The 21,104-nt window shown below is 43.8% G+C and overlaps 1 protein-coding gene across 1 annotated transcript in view; it reads left to right on the top strand.

The window, feature by feature from the left end:
• Positions 1 to 20,799, top strand: part of Ugcg (UDP-glucose ceramide glucosyltransferase) — a 32,425-nt gene extending 11,626 nt beyond the window's left edge. Inside the window, exons 2-9 of the mRNA XM_028856420.2 lie at positions 6,669 to 6,810; positions 9,391 to 9,493; positions 10,982 to 11,083; positions 12,925 to 13,037; positions 16,096 to 16,274; positions 17,403 to 17,489; positions 18,366 to 18,555; positions 19,128 to 20,799. Of these exons, the coding sequence (XP_028712253.1) occupies positions 6,669 to 6,810; positions 9,391 to 9,493; positions 10,982 to 11,083; positions 12,925 to 13,037; positions 16,096 to 16,274; positions 17,403 to 17,489; positions 18,366 to 18,555; positions 19,128 to 19,298 (1,087 nt within the window). The 3' untranslated portion in view covers positions 19,299 to 20,799. The remainder of the gene's footprint in view (positions 1 to 6,668; positions 6,811 to 9,390; positions 9,494 to 10,981; positions 11,084 to 12,924; positions 13,038 to 16,095; positions 16,275 to 17,402; positions 17,490 to 18,365; positions 18,556 to 19,127) is intronic.
• The last annotated feature ends 305 nt before the right edge of the window (positions 20,800 to 21,104 follow it).

The raw sequence follows: 21,104 nt of genomic DNA, 5'->3' as shown, positions 1-21,104 counted from the left end.
GGGCGGGCCATGGTGCCGTACAGCCCCTGTGGCTCCCCGGGCGGGCCATGGTGCCCTACAGCCCCTGTGGCTCCCCGGGCGGGCCATGGTGCTGTACAGCCCCTGTGGCTCCCCGGGCGGGCCATGGTGCCCTACAGCCCCTGGTGGCTGTTTACCGGCAGCTGTGTCCCGCACCTGTCACCTCCTGGCTTCCTTCACTTCTCCACGTCGCTCGGGAGCCACAGTTTGTCCTCGCCCTGTGCCTTGCCCCACCTTGCTTGGCGTCCTGTGTCCCTTTGCCCAGTTGCCCTGGGTCCTGCAGAGGGCAATGGCTGGCCGTGGGGATTAGTACTACTGCACACTCACGGTCTCGGGTCGCTGCCTGGTGGCACTTGGTGGCTGTATTTAGTACTGTCTGGTGCACCTTCCGAGTCTCCACCACCCTTCCACATTCTCGGCAGATCGCGCTCATCCTTGACTTGTGTTGTGGATCCTGTCAGGCCTTTTTTTTTTTTTTTCTTTTCCCCCTCACTAGCTCTTTGACCTTAATCTGTATTTGCAGATACTCTTACAGAATCCCTCCAGGGAAGTCCCCCTGTTCCAGCCAGTCACTCTTGGGCTCTTTCTCTCAGTTCTGTAGTTTTAGGGAAACTCAACATTTATTTACTTTTCTTTCCTTTTTAAAAAAGTTTTTTTTTTTAAATTATGTATTTCTTTATTGCCATATGTATGTATTTGGGAATGCCACAGTGAGCATGTGGAAGCTTTCAGGGCTCAGTTCTCTTTCTGCTGTGTGAGCCTCTGGACCTGAACTCAAGATGTCAGTCTTGGCGATAATTTCCTTTTACCTGCTGAGCCGTTTTATGGGCGCTAAGTACTTACTTTTCTGTCTCCTGGGCTCCGTCAGGTACCTCCTTGCTGCTAACAGTGCTCAGAAGTCACCGAGTACATCCCTAAATGAAGCAAACACTTTATTGACCTGCCTTCCTGGCAGCCTCTATGGCTGTGCCTTCTTTAAAGGAACTTTGCGTTTGTCTGTGTGTGTTTGTACGTGTCTGTCTGTCCGATTGTGTGCTGTGCTCAGCTTTTATGGCTTCTCAGCTTTTATGGCAGCTGTCACCACCAGATCCTTGAGCTCAACCCTGGAGTCATTCAGGTGCGCGTGATCCACACTTCCGCGCCAGCATCAGGAGAGCCCTGTGGGTCCCCCATCGGCATTTTCCTTTGAACTTCCTTTCCTGTGCTCCCTTCTTCCAGCATTCTAAACTGCAGCTTTTCTCTGCTTTTTCCTTCTGGACGGTTAGAATGTCTTGCCCGCCTTCCATCTCCCTGACCTGCACTTTGTTCTTCTCACTCCTGGTCTTCCGTGGTTATCCCTTGCTGGCTGTTCAACATTGCTGTGACGTGGACACAGAGTTTTAGGGTAGGGAGGAGCTTGCACTTCCAAGCTTGCATATGCTAAAACTTGGTCCTGTTTGGGGGGGGGGCAGTGGAGTGGGGCCCCACTCAGGCAACACCAGCAAGAGCCTCTTCCTTCTCCTCCTCCATCGTGGTCCAAGCTGGCTTTGCTGGTACTCTGTGACAGCACTAATTTGAACAAGGTGGGAAATACCCACTGTGTTCTAAGCACTTAGAACTACTGTGATAAGGACACACATGCAGCCTGAAGGTAAGGAAGGAGAGCTCTGGTCCCAGCCACATTTCCAGGCTGGTTCCAGCTTCCTGATGTTGCTGCTCATTGTTTTCTCAGGTCTTTACGTGCCTGGATGTTTTTACAAGATGCAGGCATTTTGAATTTCACTCTCTTGGGTTCTGGGTATTTTTCTCTGGGTATTAGACTCAACTCTGTCCCCTGCATGTAGAGAGAAGGAGTCTTGTAAAAATGTGCTTGGGCTCCCTGTCCTGCATGTGGCCAGGAGGTGATATATACCCCCCCCCCCGACAGGGTTTCTCTGTGTAGCTTTGCGCCTTTCCTAGAACTCGCTCTGTAGACCAGGCTGGCCTCGAACTCACAGAGATCCACCTGGCTCTGCTGGGATTAAAGGCCTGCGCCACCACCGCCCCGCAGGAGGTGATCTCAAAAGAGTAGTGGGGTATTGTGGCCCTCCCCTCCTCTGTTCCTGTGTCTTGTGAATCACTGACTTCCGTACTCTAGTGCTCAATATCTGTAGCTATCCTTCCCTACATTTTGTCAGGTCGTTTTGGGGTGGGAAGGCAAATGCAATTTGTGTTTCTTTATTTTTTCTGAAAGTTGAAGCCCAGGGGAAGACTTGGGTTTTTGATTCTTTGTTAAGGTAAGAGAGATGAGATGTCATGCTGTTTGTAGTAGCCCCCCACCACAAATAACCAGGTGTCACCAGCAGGTAGGTAGATAACATGCAGCACATTAGGAGGGGGAATTCTATAATGAGGATAATAAGCTATAGCCAAACTATCAATGTGGGTGAATCTCACTCTAACACAATGGTAAACAAAAGATAGAGAAGGCAATTGGACCATTGGACCTGGGGCAGCGGCAGTCCTGATAATGCTGTTGTTTAATGACCTGAGTACAAGTTGTAGGAGGATTCACCTCAGCAAATTCCTTGCATTGTATATTTATATGTGACTTTACATTATGTACCAGTTTTTAAAAGTACCCATTGTAACAGAAAGGTCAAGGACATAAGCCGTATGCAGTGGTGGTTTGGCAGAACTTGATTCCCAGTGTGAAGCCCGGAAGAAGACAGTGCAGTCTAGAATCCCAGCAGAAAGCAAGCCACCGCCTCTAAGTTTAGGGTGGACACCTGAGAGAAGACCCATGCCCTGTACAGATACCACGGGCCCAAATCCACGCTGCGTGCCTACCAAGCAAACAGTCTCTTTATACCATTGTGAAAAATGTGCTCAGACTCTGATGCTCAATAAACAGTGCTCTATCCAGTGTGGAGTAATGCTGTGTGCTAAGCTTGATGCTAAATTTGCGTGGTTTTGATTAGGCATTCGTTTATGGTTTTGATAAAAATATTTCAAGTAACCTGCCCCAAAGAGCGTTGTCAGTTGTACTCCATAAAGTCAAAACAGTGTTCTCCACAGTGGGGTTGCGTACTCTAGGAAGGGTCAACTCCACATGGGTCTCTCGGCATTTGGAAAGAAACACTAAGGACTGATTAGGCAAAGAGAAGCAGCACGATATGGTTTGGTTTTAATTTGTGGGAAATTTCAGATATGGTCCTTATCCATTCTCTCCGTCCATGAACCTAGAAGCAGCAATGAGCCTGGACAGCAGTCCTGCATGATCAATGTTCAAAGCTCCAGAGAAAGGAGGCACAGCAATATTCCTAAGTCAGGCATCCTAGTAACAAGGGGGAGAAGAAGTAGGGCTTACTCTAAACTTGCACCCAGGTCTAAAAGTTACAAGACCGCTTTAGTCTAGAAGACCCCCGTTGCTGCTGTGAACTTAGCCACAGCCTGCCAGGTACAGTGGGATTTTAGGGGACTGCATTTGTCTGCGAATTGACCCCCCGACTCCCCTCCCCCCCTCCCCCCACCCATACGACGAAATCTGGTGATTCGGACCTATTGGTCTACTGAGTGCTAAGAAAGTGTCTCCAAACTCTCATGTAAAGTGCTGACCCCAACCATAACATTATTTCCCTTGCTACGTCATAACTGTCATTTTGCTACTGTTATGAATTGTAATGTAAATATCTGTGTTTTCAAACAGTCTTAGGGGGCAGGTGACCCCAAAGGGGTCGTGACTCACAGATTGAGAACCACTGGCTGCTGGGCAGTGGTGGCGCACGCCTTTAATCACAGTACTCTGGAGGCAGAGGCAGGTGGATCGCAGAGTCCGAGGCCAGCCTGGTCTGCAGAGTGAGGTCCAGGACAGCCAGGGCTGTGACACAGAGGAACCCCGTCTTAAAAAAGAGCCACTGGCAGAGGTGCATGCTTTGCCCTTGGTTCTTTTTGTGTCCTCCCGGTTGTCTTGACAGGACCTCATTCCTTCTCTGCAGTTGCGCTCTGGGCCCAAGACCCCGGAGAGGTGTTTTGAAGAAGACTTTGTCTTCTCAGTCCTCAGCGGCCAAATCTAAGATAAGCAGTGTCTCCGACTTCCTCTAGGACCTAGAGTTTTTTGCTCTTTCAAGGATTCCAGACCCTGACAAGGGTGTCAACACAGATTTTTTTTATCTTCCTTACAGCAGGCTTGTCACATTTCTGGATTGCCGACATACTGTAGTTGGCCCCAAGGCACACTTGGGCTCCAGCCTGAGTCACTGCGGAGTGTTTTCTTACTAGTTACACACACTGCATTCTATGTGTGTACTCTGTCAGGTCCATTTTCAAAATCTCTTGAAGGCCCAGACAGGTGACTTAGGCCTGTGATTCCCACTGTTGAGAGGCTGAGGCAGGAGGGTCAGGAGTTCAAGGCCAGGCTGTGCTACATACAGACTGTGTCAGGCTCAGGAAGGATGGGTAAGAATGAGCGACTGGTAAGCTGTGGACTTGTGATTGGATGGGATGGGTGGGGAGTGACAGGAAAATTTATGAGACCCTCACCATTTTTTTTTTGTGATTTCAACCATGTTACGGGTTCAGGCAGCTAAACTAGGTGAACTTTTTTCACTCCCACAATCCAGATGTCCTTTTACCAGATGGGTTGCTACAGACACCTGTCTGGCCTGCCATTCTGTTAGAAATAGGGAAGATGTATTTGTGTGTATGTGGTCATTAAGTGTTAGATCCTGGTTTTGCTTCTGTTTAACGCTGCAGGTGAACCCTGTAGATCAGTATTTTCTAACGTGCTGTGGCCTGGCATTTTGACAAACTACTAAGAAAAATAACTTGCTGCTCACTGCTCGGGTGTTGTGGTGATATCAAATAGCTATCTGTGCTTTAAGTTTTTGAAAGCCTTCTCTCAGCTTCTTCTCATTGCAAAGCAGTAAAGCACCGGGTGGGGTCAGTCCACTCTTGGATGGTGATCCAACCTTTCCTAGCATTTGGTGTTGTGGGTCAGAGGTTAACACTGCTCCCATTCTTTAAACCTGTTGACTTACATTTGCCTCTTGTCGGCAACCTAGTTTCTTCTGCAGAGATGCGCACGTGGGCGCTCGCTGCTTAGGCGCTTGCCGCGGTTCACCCCGCCTTCCTCTGCGAGCATACGCTAGCTGGTCTGCGTGGGGTACTGTGCCTCCAGTCATCCGTACATTTGTTCAAATCAGGACACGTCTGAATATAAGATGTGATGATACTAATGGGGCGTTTGGTCTGCTAGAAGGTCTTGGTTGGTCTTCACACTCCTGGCAGGACTGTCCTCTGGCTGGAGCGATTCTAAGATGCCATTGATTGCAGAGACATTGAAGTGTGGCGACACCTGGGTCCCAGGACACCTTGTAGATGGACCCATGAGTGCTCCCATATCTAATTACCGCCGACTGCCTGGGGACTGGCTGATGAGACGGATGGACCTGCACTGTGCTAAGTACAGAGGGAGAACTGGACGCATCCCCTCTCCTCCAGTTGGCTGGGCGCCCCTCATTAGCAGCTGTATTGTCTTTAGCATGGACCAGTGATGCGAACGGGAGCCAGCTTCTCTGCGAACTGGTGGTGCTGGTGTATCGTCTGCTGTCTCTAAGACACATTTGTTTGATCTGCCTTGTTTTTTTTCCTTCCTTCAGCCTTCCTCTACCCTGCCAGCCTGAGCTCATTGCCGTTAGACGTTCCCTTTGCCGTATTCCTGTGCTTCTGTGCGGCCTGCCTGCTGCTGCTTCACAGTCATGTCTCTTTTGAAGCATGCTCGTCACACGTCCATAGTCTTCAGTGTATACAGCACATAGAGAGGTTTTACTTTAATAGCTCTCTGGCTACGTCATGGCGGTCTGAGAGGTGGGGCAGGCATGTTGGCCGGCAAGGGGATCTGAACTCAAGCCTCGTGCTCGCATAGCAGACGTCTCACCACTAAACTGTCTCCCAAGGCCTGCCATTCAGCTCTGGAGTGTGCATCCTCCGACGCCCGTGGTTACTAAGCGCTGAGGGCACAGCAGGGAATAACAGACCTGCAGGGTGCCTCTGCGCGCGGCTCTTCGTCGGGACATCCGTTCCGCTGCCTTCCGGTTTTCCTAAACTGAAAGCTTGTTTGTCCATCGTCTCTTTATTGTCAGGTCTCCTTCTCAGAAGGATGTCAGCTTTGAAAATTCTCATCTTAGTGTTGGGGTGTTGCACTGTGGGTGGAGGGTTTGGTCCCATAAACTAGGAGTGGGGGTGCCTGCCTGTAATCCTGTTACTCAAGATTCAGGAGTGTCCTTGCTATATGAGACCCTGTCTTTAACATGCGCACGTTCGCCCGCACAGACACACACACACACACACACACACACACACACACACACACACACACACACACACACAAGAAAACCCTAACATAGAAAAGCAGCTCCCTTGAAGTACCCAGAGCAAAGCTTTGGGGCGTGTCTTGCTTTGTTCTGCCTGCCTCGCATCTCTTGATCCTCGTGCTTAATTAAGTAAGCCTTTACTAAAATATTTAACCCTAACTCTGCTTCAAAAGAATAAGAAAGGAAAGAACAGAAGAAGTCCTGTTTAGTGATTATCAGCAATTTGTTGGTGTTCTGACGGGTGCTTCCCTTTGACTTAGCACCGACACATCCTCCAGCAATAACTCACGGGCTGTTTTTGTTTTTGTTTGTTTTTAGCCGATTACACCTCAACAAGAAGGCAACAGACAAACAGCCGTACAGCAAGCTCCCTGGTGTCTCTCTTCTGAAACCGCTGAAGGGGGTGGATCCCAACCTAATCAACAACTTGGAGACATTCTTTGAACTGGATTATCCCAAAGTAAGTACAGTGCTGTGCCCGGGAGAGATGGACTAGACTGTGGGTTTGGCTCTCGTTTTTGGTTTTGTTTTTCTTTCTCATCAGACACATTGGGAATTTCAACATTGTACACCAGGTGGAAGTACTGATGTTTTAGATACATAAAACTAAAGTAAACTTGACTAGCAATAAGAAAGTTGGAAGGTTTTCAAGTCCATAGTCTATTAGTGAATACCAAGGAAACGTTTATTTTTGTGAATGAAAAAATATTTTGTTGATTATGAACACATCTCAGCATCTGACTTAGAAGCCACGTGTTTTTGATGTGGAGTGTAACCTCACATTTTGGGTTTTCTGCCGTCGTCCCGTCTCAAAGCTCAAAGAATGAGTTCCATGTGGCTCCTTTCATGTGCTTGTGTATTTAAATTGGTGGAAAGGGAAGTGTGTTGATCTTCGGTATGAAATGGGTAACGGCATATGCAGAGGTAGGTGGTCCTGCCCTAGTATAGTTTAGTTTCTGAAGCAGAAAGCCAGAGGCGTCCAAGGGAGACTTTTGTTCCGACAGTGTCCTACTCGAAAGACATTAACACGGTGCTCCGTGCAGCACGTAACCATCTGGTTCTTGGGTACAGACACCATACCCGGCATCACCTTTCAAAGCCTTAAGTTTAGAGGTATTTTCTGTAAAAACCTCTCCTTTCTGTGCTCCTTCTTTCGCTCAGAAGTTACCAAATGAACTCACAAGTGGACCTGTCAGCTGCTCTGGGCCAGCAGCTGCCAGAGTTCATGTACAGGATTTATATTCTATATTTGTAATCCAAATGTAAACGTTTCTGTAAAACCTGGAATATAAAGTAGTTCTTTATAAATAGTATGTATGTGTGTGTATGTGTGTGTGTGATATATGTATGTGTGTATGTACACATGTACATATGTTTGTATGTACTTGAGGGAGTAGGATGTAGCTCAGTAGAGCACTTGCCTTGCATGCATGAAGCCCCGGGCTCCATCACCAATGCTACATGAACTAGATGTGGACACAGGCCTAAAGCCACAGTCCCTGGTACACAGGGGATTAGATGTGGACACAGGCCTAAAGCCATAGTCCCTGGAACACCGGGAATTTGAGGCCAGTGTCGCCTATATGAAGCAAATGGAGAAAAAAAAAAAAAAAAAGATTATTTTGCTTGATATGCACTGTAGTTAACTCATATATTAAAATATATTTTAAGGCTTAGAGTATAAGCCTTTTCCATTACTTATAGAATCATTGCTTAGAAGCGAGCGCTTCCTTCCACCTCGCTTATTCATACCTGTGAAGTATAAGCAAGGAACTCTTCAGGGTGAGCCTGCCTGAGCAGCTTATTAGGAAGAAAGCTAGCTGTTATTTTTGCCCTTTAAGAAGTCACTTAATCTTTCTAATCTTCATTATTAAGGACACGTCTTTCTCCACTAAGTGTTTGCAGAGATGGGGAAGCTTGTAGACCCCGCCCTCTGGGGAAGTTTCAGGGGTGTGGTAGGAATGGTAGCCTTGCTCTCTCAGACTTTCATCCGGCCTTTGAGGCCAGATGACTAATGATTGGTTTAACCGGTCTGGAGTAGCACTTTTGATCAATCACCACTGGAGTAGATATTGGTTAGAGCTTGTAGAAAGAGGTAGAAATCATGAGGGACACATTCTGGTTTTCGCTGTCTTCTCCCACTCTGCTGACTAAAGCTTTCTTGACTTTAGTCCTGGCTCGCTTGTGCTCACCCACAGCTGTCTTTTCTGCCAGTTTTTGGTGAGATAAGAGGTATGCTGAAGACATTATGAGTATTTTGTTTCTGTTTTTGCGTTTATATACTTAGAAAGAAGTAAACAGAACGGGCTTTCCTGTGGCTTGAGTGAGTCCCTGGGATGTAAGCACGTCAAAGGTTACGGGACAGTTTGGGCAGGGCCATTCAAGCCTTCAGAAATGCCTTTCCAACTAAATAGCATTGAGCAAGATGAAATTCTGGATGTTTTCCTACTTATGAGGTCAGTGAAATATGCATTTCAGAGTAGTAAGTGTTCAGTCAAATTCTATTTTATCTAAAAAAAAATTCAAACAGCAAAATAAAATTAAAAAAAAATCTAATTACATTTGTCCTTTATGGGCCTTTCCTCTGTCACCTGCAGCACCTTCATGAAGTGATGCTGCATTCTAGAGCAGATTCTGGAGAGCAGGGAGTGGACTTGGCTTGGCTTCTTCTCGGTGTAGTTTTTACACTCCTGCACGTCTTGTAAGCATCGAGTGCATGTTTGGTGGTGCAGGTCATGAACAAGCTTGATATCCAGGTTGTCACTGGGGTGGGGCCTGTCAGAGAGGACAGGCGTCAACCTCAGGTACTGCCAGGCTCTTCCGCCTGCTGACAGACAGATCCTTGGCCTGGAGAAGCTGTCTCCACCCAAGCAACACTTGACATAAGCATCTGAGTCCCTTAGGATTGCTCCCTACGCTTGCAAACTTTATGTACACAATTGCTTCTTTTTCTTACAGTTTTTGATCAATCTAGAAATGCTCCCAGTGAGTGCTCATTTTCTACGAGGTTAATTAATGTTAAATTTCTTCTTTTGACTAGTATGAAGTACTCCTTTGTGTACAAGATCATGATGATCCAGCCATTGATGTATGTAAGAAACTGCTTGGAAAATACCCAAATGTTGACGCTAGATTATTTATAGGTAAGAACCAAAGTTTATGTCAGCCACTTTACTTTGATAGTTTTAAATATCAGTCATCTTCCCTGCATTAAACTCTAGATTGGGCACTCGGTAAAGTTAGACAGCGTGCTTGCTTTGAGTGTGTCTTCTGGGGAGTGTGAAGGATAGTTCTGTTCCTTCAAGGAGTGTTATGGGGGAAGATGTCTTGGTTACCAAATGACACCCACAAGTTTATCTTACTCAGTAGTCAGGTATGGGTAGTTGTTGTTTTGGTTTGTTGGTTTTGTTTTGTTTTGTGTTTTTTCCTGAAATCTTTTCTTTTTTTTCTATTTTGATTTTCCCCTCAGTCCACGGTCTGTCTAGTTGCAGGCTCTTGGCCACCCGAGCAGTGCTGGGCATGGGCTCCATCTCATGGAGTGGCCTTAATTCCAATCAGATAGTGGTTGGTCACTTTCGAAATTTTTATGTCACTGTTATACTAGCATGTCTTGCAGGCAGGTATTTTCCTTTCTTCTCTGGTCGTGTGCAGAGTACCTTCCGATACCATGAACACTAGTGAGTGGGGGTGAAGACTCCAGGTAGTCACCAGCTCAGTTTTTCCAGGTTTAGTGAGTTATGCAGGCATTATCTTCAGCAATGGGGCCTTACCATCAGTTCATGGAGAATGACCTATAGCCTTGGCAGCAGCCTGGGTTTCTTGGAGGATTTTAAGGGACCCCTTTGGCCAACAACTTGATTAGTTGTAACCGATTCCAAGACTGGAGGTTCGTGTGGTGGGGAATTTGTGTAGTTGGGGCTTTGCCTCTCCTCTTTGGTGACTCCGTTTAGATTGCTTTCATCTGTGTATATATTTTAAGAAGCTTCTACTGTCTTAGTTTTTCATACACCCCCTCACTTGACCCTTAGTTTTAGCTGACCCTCCCATATTACACATATTCTTTTTCTTTCTAAAGTGTTTTCAGTGATAGCCTCTTCTCTGTATAAACCTTAGTGTGGACTGTGTTGTACTCTGATGGTGAATTTCTCTACATTGTTGTAACTACTATAACTTCAAAATGAGTCCTGTGGGTTTTTAATGTTTGTTTTGTTTTCAGTTATCTCCCTCCACTAAATAAAATGTGTGTATTTATGATAATGTATAGTACGATGTTTTAAAATATGTATATACTGTGGAATGGCTAAGTCAAATTAAGTAACATGTATACTTAGCACACTGATTTGTGATGAGGAATGTTATGATATCATTATGTTGTACATGATGTTAAGTACCAGCTCATAGTGTTAGTGGAAGAATTTATAAATTAGAAAACAGACTGGATTGTCAGAGATAAAGTCAAAATTCCCTTTTTGTGAATGAGTAATTTTTACTGATATATTGCGAGTAATGGGGAATATTTAAAAATTAAAAATGTTTAAATTATGAAATATGGCAGTGCTTTTTCTTTCTTGCTCCATCATGTATCTTTACAGCATTTTCAGCATGTTATCATTGTACCTTTGCATTTTTAGGTGGCAAAAAGGTTGGCATTAATCCTAAAATTAATAATTTGATGCCGGGATATGAAGTTGCAAAATACGATCTCATATGGATCTGTGATAGCGGAATAAGAGGTGAGGTTGTCTTATTTTATACAGCTATTCATTTGATGATAAGACACGCAGAACATTTTGAAAATACAGTATTTATCAATCTTCGGCTTGCTTGATAATTTGCTTCATCATTATTTATGGTATTGTGTCAGTTTTACTCACCTAACCTAGGTGGTACATGTATTCAGACGTTTGCATTTTGAAGAGAGAAGTTCACCCATTAGAAAAGTAGTCATGCTCCATTAGCCCATCCGTAGCCTTGCTCTGATGTAGCAGTTCTTACTTGTTGGACACTTTGGCTTGCATCTATTTACCCAAAGAGTCGGATCAATGAGCTCATGTTTCCTAAAATACATAAATTCATTAAAAGACATTCATGTCTTTTTTATTTATTTATTTAGATTTTATCAGGAAGGTTTTTTTCGTTTGTGTGGTTTGGCTTCGTTTTTTAAATGGTTATTTTTGAGGCCTGTTGAGACAAGAGTCTCATTATGCAGTCTTAGAATTCACTAGGTAGACCAGGCTGACTTGACCTTGACTCCTGATTAAAGATGTGAGCTACTGTGCCTGTTGCAAAGAGCCTTTTATATACCGCACTTGGGATTTATAGGTGTAAACATATGTATTAAGCTCTATGGTATTTTTGTTAGATTGAGTTCCTGGGCCTCAGTCCTAGTGACTTAGTGGCCTAAGAGTTTGGAGGAAATGTTGTCAACATGCCTGACCTCTACCTGCTGGCTGCCACCAGCACCCTTCCCCCTTCTCACCTTTCCAAACGTCACTTATGAAGAATTGTTCCTGGGTGAGAACCACTCCCTAAAGTAGGAGGGATTTTTGTTAACTCAAGTCTCATGCATGACCAGCAAGTGCTCTGTATCACCAAGCTATGGCCACAGCCCCGACCTACCCCTAACTCAGGATCTTTCTCTTGCCACAACCTCCTGAGCAGCCAGGACTACAGGCCAGCATCATGAAGCTCTCTTGCCAAACGGGTATTTTAAGGTATAGACACAGCTCTTGCTGTTTTATGCCATAGATTTAATTCTTAACAAATAGAAGGAAATAAAAACAGCCATGTAGGATTTGAGGTGTTAGCCATTTGAAGGTTGGACATTGGTTCAAATTTTTCATTACCTTAAGCTAGAAATTTAAAAATTAACATTCAATATTATTACAAATTAATGAGGAGTGTTAGAAGTTGAAGACTCATGGCCCAAATTCATGTTCAGTCTTCATGTTTATTAATTTAGGTTATGTTAATTTAATTTGTGTTTATCATGCCTTCCCAACTCTATGTGCTATTATGGGGTCAGGTACATATTACTCCCACTGAGAAAGTAGACTCACTCCTGTAGCTAAAGAGCATATGGAAGACCTGAGGTCCTCTGACCTGCTCCTGACTATAGGACATTGTCTTTATTCCAGTTTGGAAGTTCTGACATAGACTCTGGTACCTCATTAGGGAGGAAGTTGTCAGGCCTCTGAGGTCACTGTCAGCTGAACTACATCCTGTCTCTGAATCAGCCTCACTTTGAGTTTTAGAAGGTGGTTCTAGACTGTTGATTTCCATAAAGTCAACTTATTAAGCTTAGTAATGTTCTTTCAAAGAAAACAAAAACTGCCTATGGCACATATTAGGCCTACCACTCAGGCTAAAAATGTGTAGCTTTTTGAAATTTTATGTTCTCAGAATAAACTATTGCTATTTATTAAATCCAAATATTCAGACAAATATATTTTATTGTAGTTTAATAGCAATTCACAAAATATTACATTAATGGATATTTTACTAAAAACTTGTGCCTTTTTTTTTTCTCTCTCTCTCTTTCCCTATCCCCACCTTTTTCCCCCCTAAATTTTAGTCATCCCAGACACATTAACTGACATGGTCAATCAAATGACAGAGAAGGTGGGCTTGGTTCATGGACTGCCTTATGTAGCAGACAGACAGGGCTTTGCGGCCACATTAGAGCAGGTAAGTACAATGTTTGTATAAAATGTGACACTAGCAACATTGGTCTCCATCCGAGGGGACTACATGACCTTAGCTGTGTTGCCCATGTGGGAGTCTGCAGAGAGCACTCTGGTTCCTCAGAGAGGAAGTTCTCAGATCCCTGGGGTCACATTCTGCTGAGCTGCCCTCACCCTGATAGAAAAGGTTGTGCTTAGGAAACTGCTGGTGCCCCCCGCCCCCCAAGCTGAACACGCATTTTTCCTCCATAACATTTTTACTGAGTTCTTGACGTTCACTCCAGACTATTGACTTACATAATGTTCTTTTAAACTGAAAAGTATTTTGTCACATACTATAAAGTACTTAGATACAGCAACAAGAAAACATTGTTCTTGCAAATCTTTATTTAAATTAAAAAAAAAACACTTTGATTTCCTTCTAAAATAAATTATCTTGAAAAACATGTCGTCTTCTCCTCTGCCACCTCCTCCTCTTCCTCCTCCTCCTCTCCTCTTGTGTAGGGATGGTAAAGGATACTGAGACACAAAAGCATAGTACCCCCAGCACCACTATTTACAGCAGTTAAGGTTCAGTTTCATTTGGTCATTTTTGGCACTTGTGATGGTTTTTGTTTTTATGTTTTTCTTATGTGCCTTTGAAAAAGCTCTAGAAGCAATTTGTGTATTAGTTTTATCACTTCACGAGCTTTCCCCACATTAAAGCTGCACAAAGGGCATTTTCCCTGGCTGCCTCCTCATCTCTCACATCTACTCCTGCACTATTAAACAGAGAGCAAGGCTTGCCTTTGTGTCACAGGGGAAGACTCTTGGTTTCGGCTTTGATGTTTATCCACTTCCTCTTCAGCACATCTTATATTCACTTGATTATTTTTTCTAATTGCCACAAATCTGAGAGGGTGAAGGCACATTATTGTTAGAACTTTGATTTGACCTCTGGCGATTTGATCCCTGTCCTTGTCTCTCTTCCTCTGACTCTTGTGTATATGCGTGCTCAGGTGTACGTGGTGTGTAGGGGGATGAGTGTGCATGTGTGTGTGGATGTTAAAGGTCAATATCAGGTTTCTTCCTTGGACACCTCCCGCCTTATTTTTTGAGACACGGTCTCTCCCTCATCTGAGCTTCCCAGTTTGACTAGACTGGCTGGCCAGCAAGTCCCAGGGATCCCCTAGCATCAGTTTCCACAGACTGGAATTATCGGTGCATACCACACCTAGCTTTTTTTATATGTGTGCTGGGTATGTAACTGAGGTCATTGTGTTTATGTGACCCTGACTTTGCCAACTGAGCCATTTCCTCAGCCCCATGGTCTCTTTCTTAACAATGACTTGGGAAATATTTCTCCTACTGCAAGAAATTGTTAGTCTTAAAATCTTGAGGTTTTTGGTTGATAAAATGAACGTCAGGTAGCTGTTTTAAAATAAAATACTATTGGTCCTTTTACTTTAGAAATATCTACATAGATATTTATGTCAATGAAAATACTTCCTAGGATGCACACAGTCTACTATTCTTAGAATGAATGGAGATCTAACCAGAAGAATCTTCCTAGGTGATAAAGAAACGTTAAATCCAACCCCTAGTCCCTCCTCGTACTTTGGCCTCGGTTAACTGCTTAAGGGTTAAGGTGGACGGACACTTCTGATCTTAGAAGTTAGGTTTGACTGAGTCACAGAAGCCATTGCTTCAGTGGCGTCTGAATTGGGCATAGGTCGCAGGAATCATAGTCTTAGCTGCCTTGTACAATTCTGCTGTTCTGTACTTGAATAAGTACCCTTAAGAAAGCCCCCTGTGCCAGGTGATGGTGGAGTGCATCCCAGCACTTGGGGGCAGAGGCAGGCGGAACTCTGAGTTCAAGGTTAGCTTGGTCTACAGAGGGAGTTCCAGGACAGGACAGCCAGGACTGCTACACAGAGAAACCCTATCTTGAAAAAAATAAAATAAAAAGAAAGAAAGAAAGCCCACTGCTCTGTATTTGAAGCTAATTAGAAAAGGCAGCATATCTGATATATGAATAAATAAGAAATAGGGCTTTATGTCTAACAGATAGGGTGGTGGCAGCCAGTTCCACTGTTGATGTATTGACTCGCACATCTCAGGACTTCAAAGTGTTGTAGAGAAAGAACAGTGAGAGATTAGGGGCTGGAGAGATGGCTCAGCAGTTAAGAGTACTGTTCTTGCTGAGGACCAGAACTGGGTTCTCAGCACCCACGATGAACAGCTCGCAGTGTCCTGTAACTCCCATCTCCAGAGGATTCTGATCCTCCAACCTCCATAGAACCTGCGTTCAGGTGCACATCACCCCCAAAAGACTTACATGAATATACAGAATTAAAAATAACTTAAAGAAGAAATAGAATTATCCTGAACATTGGTACATCTATACATCTATACATGGTCTGTGTATGTGTCTACATGCGTGCGCACACACACATACATACACACACACACACACACACACATACATTTACATGCCATTAAATATTATAAAATCAGGAGACATTAAGTGTTTGTTGATATTTTATATGCCAGTTAATATTTACTCCTGTTTTTATTTCCAAATTTCATTTTATTTGGATTTTTCTTTTAATCTATCAATTTTAGAAAAGATAATATTTACCCAAGTGGAGAATACGCTTTTTCCCCCTCAAGGTAAATATTTCTTGGTAATGATGATAGCAAGAGCAGTCAGCCAAACAGATCACTAACTGCTTGGACTACAGTAATGCAGTTGTGTGCTTTTTTATTCAGAGAGCTGATGTGGGCATATTAGGATACTCACTCAGTCATATTTAACAGAAAGCACTAGGAAAAGTGTACAAGCACCATACTTTTCTTTTTTTCTTTTTTCTTTTTTTTTGGTTTTTCGAGACAGGGTTTCTCTGTAGCTTTGGAGCCTGTCCTGGACTAGCTCTGTAGCCCAGGCTGGCCTCGAACTCACAGACATCCACCTGCCTCTGCCTCCCAAGTGCTGGGATTACAGGTGTGTGCCACCACCGCCTGGCTTCACCATACTTTTAACATTAAAACCTAGTTGATTATGTCTGTGTTTTCTTGGGCAGGTATATTTTGGAACTTCACACCCAAGATCCTATATCTCTGCCAATGTAACTGGCTTCAAATGTGTGACGGGAATGTCTTGCTTAATGAGGAAGGACGTGCTAGACCAGGCAGGAGGGTTGATAGCCTTCGCTCAGTACATCGCCGAGGATTACTTTATGGCCAAGGCAATAGCTGACCGGTAAGAAAACTGAATTAGTTTGGGTATCTAGCTTATTTCTGTTGGCTTATCCTTTCTGTTTCAACCATGGATTCGGGCTATTTTATTTTATTACTTCTGCTAATGACTATAAAAGCTAGTAATTTTGGCAGAGCATTCATATTCACTATTCATAGGTAGGTACTAGTGAAGCAAGTACTCCCCCCCTCCCCCTGCCCCCAGCTGCTCTAGGGTGGGGTGGTTACCAGGAGGAAGCCTCTGAGAGAATGTAGGTAGAAATTCCTATGTGTTTTAGAAAAACTAATGGTATCATTTGAAAATCAACTTTCTACCAATTTTTTTAAATCTTATTTTATAAATATGAGTTTTACCAGCACGTATGTACACCACATGTGCGTCTGGTGACCCTGGAGGTCAGAAGAGGGCATCTGACGCCCTGGAACTGGAGTGGCCAATGACTGTGAGCCACCGTGTGGGTTCTGGGAATCGAACCCAGGTCCTCTGCAAGACTAACAAGCGCTCTTAAACTGCTGAGCCATCTCTCTAGCCCCAGAATGTGAAATTTATTAGCCCTTTATTTCATGCTTCACTAATAAGCCTCCTCATGACTTAGCATTTCTCTGTCACAGAAAATTTGTTTGGGTTTAAAGGAGATCACTGCCTTGTATGATCTCTTATTTAAAAAAAAAATTTTTTTTGACATAGACTATATTCTTCCATATGATGTCTGTGAGATTCATGGTCACCTATTGTCTTCTATGAGACACAATGCCACTTGGTTACTTTTCTTTTTGAAAACACACACACACACACACACACACACACACACACACACACACACGGGGAGCAATCAGAGACAAAACTGCTGAGTGCAGAGCCTTCTCAGTGAGCACTCTGAGAGTGGCTGCACTTAAGTTTCTTGAACTATAAACTTAGAGACTGTAGTTCCTTCTGGTCGGAATGTGATACCGTTCTGGGATAATGCAGTGGCTCAGAAACATCCATAACATCAGTCTGTTTATCTGTAAGGACTGAGCTTATCCTGATACCAGCAGCTGCTTACTCTGACAGTGACTAATGAATGCAGAACCAGTCAGACTTGAATGTGTCCATCAACATAGATCATGTTATCATTATCTTCGTTTTCAGAGGTTGGAGGTTTGCGATGTCTACTCAAGTCGCCATGCAAAACTCTGGTTCATACTCAATTTCTCAATTTCAATCCAGAATGATCAGGTAAATCAATAAACTAACATTTTGTGCTTTGTTAAAAGGAATGTGCATGTGTGATATGCTACATGGTATATATAACATGATTAAAAAATACATCTAGTGCCAGGCATCATGGCTCACGCCTTTAACCCCAGCACTCAGGAGGCAGAGGTAGGCGAATCTCTGTGAGTTCAAGGCCAGCCTGGTCTACAGAGTGAGTTCCAGGACAGCCAAAGATGTGCAGAGAAACCCTGTCTCGAAAAAAAAAAAAAAAAAAAAAAAAAAAATGACATTGAAACTGAACTCTGTATTTGTCAAGTATAGACCATGTAAATGAATGTATAACCATTTTTATTTACTAAATAAAAATAGAAAAGAGATTCATAAAAGCAAATCTGAGGGCTGGAGAGACCTTGTCTTAAACATATATAAATAAATAAAAAACAGTATTTCAGAGAGAATAGCCTTTCTGTGACAAGGTTAAAAGTTGATCATTTGTATGGGTGGTTGGTGGTGGTCTGTGAGGCGAGAGTAGTGGGGGGCTGGGGGGTGAGTGGTTGGTGGAGGTCTAGGAGGTGAGAGTGGTTGGTGGGATCAGTGAGGGGCCTGGGGGGGTGAGAGTGGTTGGTGGAGGTCTAGGGGGTGAGAGTGGTTGGTAGGGATCAGTGAGGGGGCCTGGGGGGGGGGAGGGTAGTTGGTGGGGATCTGGGGGGTGAGGGTAGTTGGTGGGGATCTGAGGGGTGAGGGTAGTTGGTGGGGATCTGGGGGGTGAGGGTAGTTGGTGGGGATCTGGGGAGTGAGGGTAGTTGCCGTAGCGGGGTGGCTTGGTTGTTATGTTTGTAACCAGGCTGTTGTCTTAAAGAAAATCCCTTTTGTTTGTTTGTTTATTTGTTTCTTCAGGTGGACCAAATTGAGAATTAACATGCTTCCTGCAACAATAATTTGTGAGCCAATTTCAGAATGCTTTGTTGCCAGTTTAATTATTGGGTGGGCAGCCCACCATGTGTTCAGATGGGATATCATGGTCTTCTTCATGTGCCACTGCCTGGCATGGTTTATATTTGACTACATTCAACTCAGGGGTGTCCAGGTATGTGGGTTTGCAGTAACTTGGTGAGGGGCCAAAACTATTTTAATTTAGAAAAGGTTGAAGAAAGTCTGAGTCATTCTTTAGCTTCACACTGAAGAATAAAATATAAACATAAAATGAAACAAAATTGGAACTTAGTTAAAAACAGTGAAGTTAAACAAATAAATATTCAAACTGAGACTGCAGTTATTTTAATACTGCTTTTCCTAATGAGCATTTTTTTTAGACTATATTGCAAGGCAATTATGTCAGCCAAGGGGACACCTTCATTTTAGTGGTGCCAAGAGTGGAGTCCCGGGAACTCATTCATCTTTCTCAGTGTGTGTGTGTGTGTGTGTGTGTGTGTGTCTGTGTGTGTGTGTGTCTGTGTCCATGTCCATGTGTGTCCTTGTTCCCTTGTGCAGGCTTGTCCTCCCTTCTACCAGGTGGGGTCTGGGGATTGAACTCAGGTCATCAGGCTTTGGCAGCAAGTATCTTTCCTTGCTGAGCCATATCGCCAGCCTAGAGTTTTAGTCTTTCACTGTGCATTTAGTTTGACAGGAAATAAATTGATTTTTGTTTTTAATTCTCAGGGTGGCACACTGTGTTTTTCAAAACTTGATTATGCTGTGGCTTGGTTCATCCGAGAATCCATGACAATATACATTTTCTTGTCGGCATTATGGGACCCCACTATAAGCTGGAGAACTGGTCGCTACAGGTTGCGGTGTGGAGGAACAGCAGAGGAAATCCTAGATGTCTAACAAGAGCTTCGCGACTGTGCACAGAGGACGGAACAGAAGTAGTATAAATTATGTTTATAGAGATGCTTTTAAGGATCTACCTTCAGTAGTTTTATCACATGTATGTTTTGATATCCGCTCTTTAATTTATTTGCATGGCACTTGCATCTGTGAAAAGGAAAAAACAAAACAAAACAAAACAGGTCTGTAGGCTTGGCCAATAGCATATTTTGTGGAAGTAGAGAATCAAGACAATTGGTTCTAGGAAACTGGGTTTGTTTTTTTGTCGTTGTGTTTGTTTATTTTTTAAACAAATATATATATACACACACACACACACAGACAGACAGACTGCTCTGCAGCAGACACTATGACAGTATCCTTCAGTAGGGAAAGTTTCTTACCTGAGTGGACTCACTCTGCAATCTGTATGGGCAGGACAAGAGCAGCTCTGTGAGAGAAGAGGACAGGTCACGCCCCCCTCCCTGTGTACAGTGAAGGGTGTTTCACGGGGAGGCGCCGGCGGAGAAACTTTTCCATGCTTTATGCCTACCTCCTGTAGCTGTCGCAGAGCAAGTAGAAGTTAGGGGTTGTGATACGGTAGCTAGGCCTTGCAAAAACAAATGGAAAACTTTACAAAGTAATAATAATAAGAAGAAGAAGAAGAAGAAGAGCTGGAGTCTAGTATTTATATGAATCTGTGAGGAATTTTTTTTCTGTCTCACTTCAATGAACCAAAAGTGGCTGAGATTGGTTTTTAATCATAACCATGAATTGAAGGCATCTTTCGGACCAACTGTTGTTGGCTCTGTCTTGAACCATGTTAATCACTGTGCTGTAATTAGAGCTGAATCTTTCCTTCCCTGCTCCTCACCCAGCCCGCCCCATCTTTCCTTAGCTTTTTTTCAGGGTTGGGGTGGGGGGTGATCTTGTTTTAGTGTGAGTGGATGTTTTGATAGTTGTAAGGAAAAATGCATTTCAGACACAGTTCACAGGAGCTATTTTCTTACCCAGTATGTCTGTATTGTTAATAAGAATGTAATTTCATGATACAGGTATTTAATATCTTTTTTAAGTAAGTAAATATTCTAGCTATCAGTATACCAATTACAGTAGAGAATTAAGAGAGGGCGTGATGAGGTTTGCTCTTAAAATCAGTCAGTATCTAACTGAGTCTACTGTGTGTGTGTTGTTTGTTTGTTTTTTGGTGTTTTTTTTTTCTTTTTTTACTATGACAGTGTAGTCTTATTTAAATTGGATTTTTGTATTCAGTTTGTATGACCATAGACTAGGTCAGCCTAGCTGTAAATGCATGCCGTGCTGCATTCCTCTCTCTCCATCACGCAGCTAAACCTGCTTGTCAGCCTGTGCCTCACTTGTGGTGAACTGGACTTTCGTTTAAAATACGCAAACATGTAAGGGACAGTGCATCAGCCTTTACCCCCCCGGCCCTGGTCTTTTTAAGTGGTCTTTTGCTTTTCCTTCCGAATTCGGTGGCATGTTGTCCACCTGATGCCTGCTGCCAACACCAGCACCACGGCAGCGTCACATCCTGTGTTACTGTGGCTTCCGTGTCCGCACATAGCGAGTAGCCTATTAGCAATAACTTCCTGTTTATAGAGAACACTTCCTCCTACTGAGCCAGTCCATTTGCCTAATGACTATACACACGGTCTAAATTGCAATATGTCTGTAAATGTGTATATACTATAAATACACACCTCACTTACGTTTTTTCGGGGCCAAACTGCGTTACCCTTCTCTCCCTCTTTCTCCTGGCCGCCTCCTTCTCTCTCTCTCTCTCTCTCTCTTTCTCTCTCTCTCTCT

This window comes from Peromyscus leucopus, chromosome 2, assembly GCF_004664715.2.
Source record: "Peromyscus leucopus breed LL Stock chromosome 2, UCI_PerLeu_2.1, whole genome shotgun sequence".
NCBI classification, from domain to species: Eukaryota; Metazoa; Chordata; class Mammalia; order Rodentia; family Cricetidae; genus Peromyscus; species Peromyscus leucopus.
The sequence above is the reverse complement of the archived record's forward strand: the minus strand, read 5'-3'. Positions and strand labels throughout refer to the sequence as shown.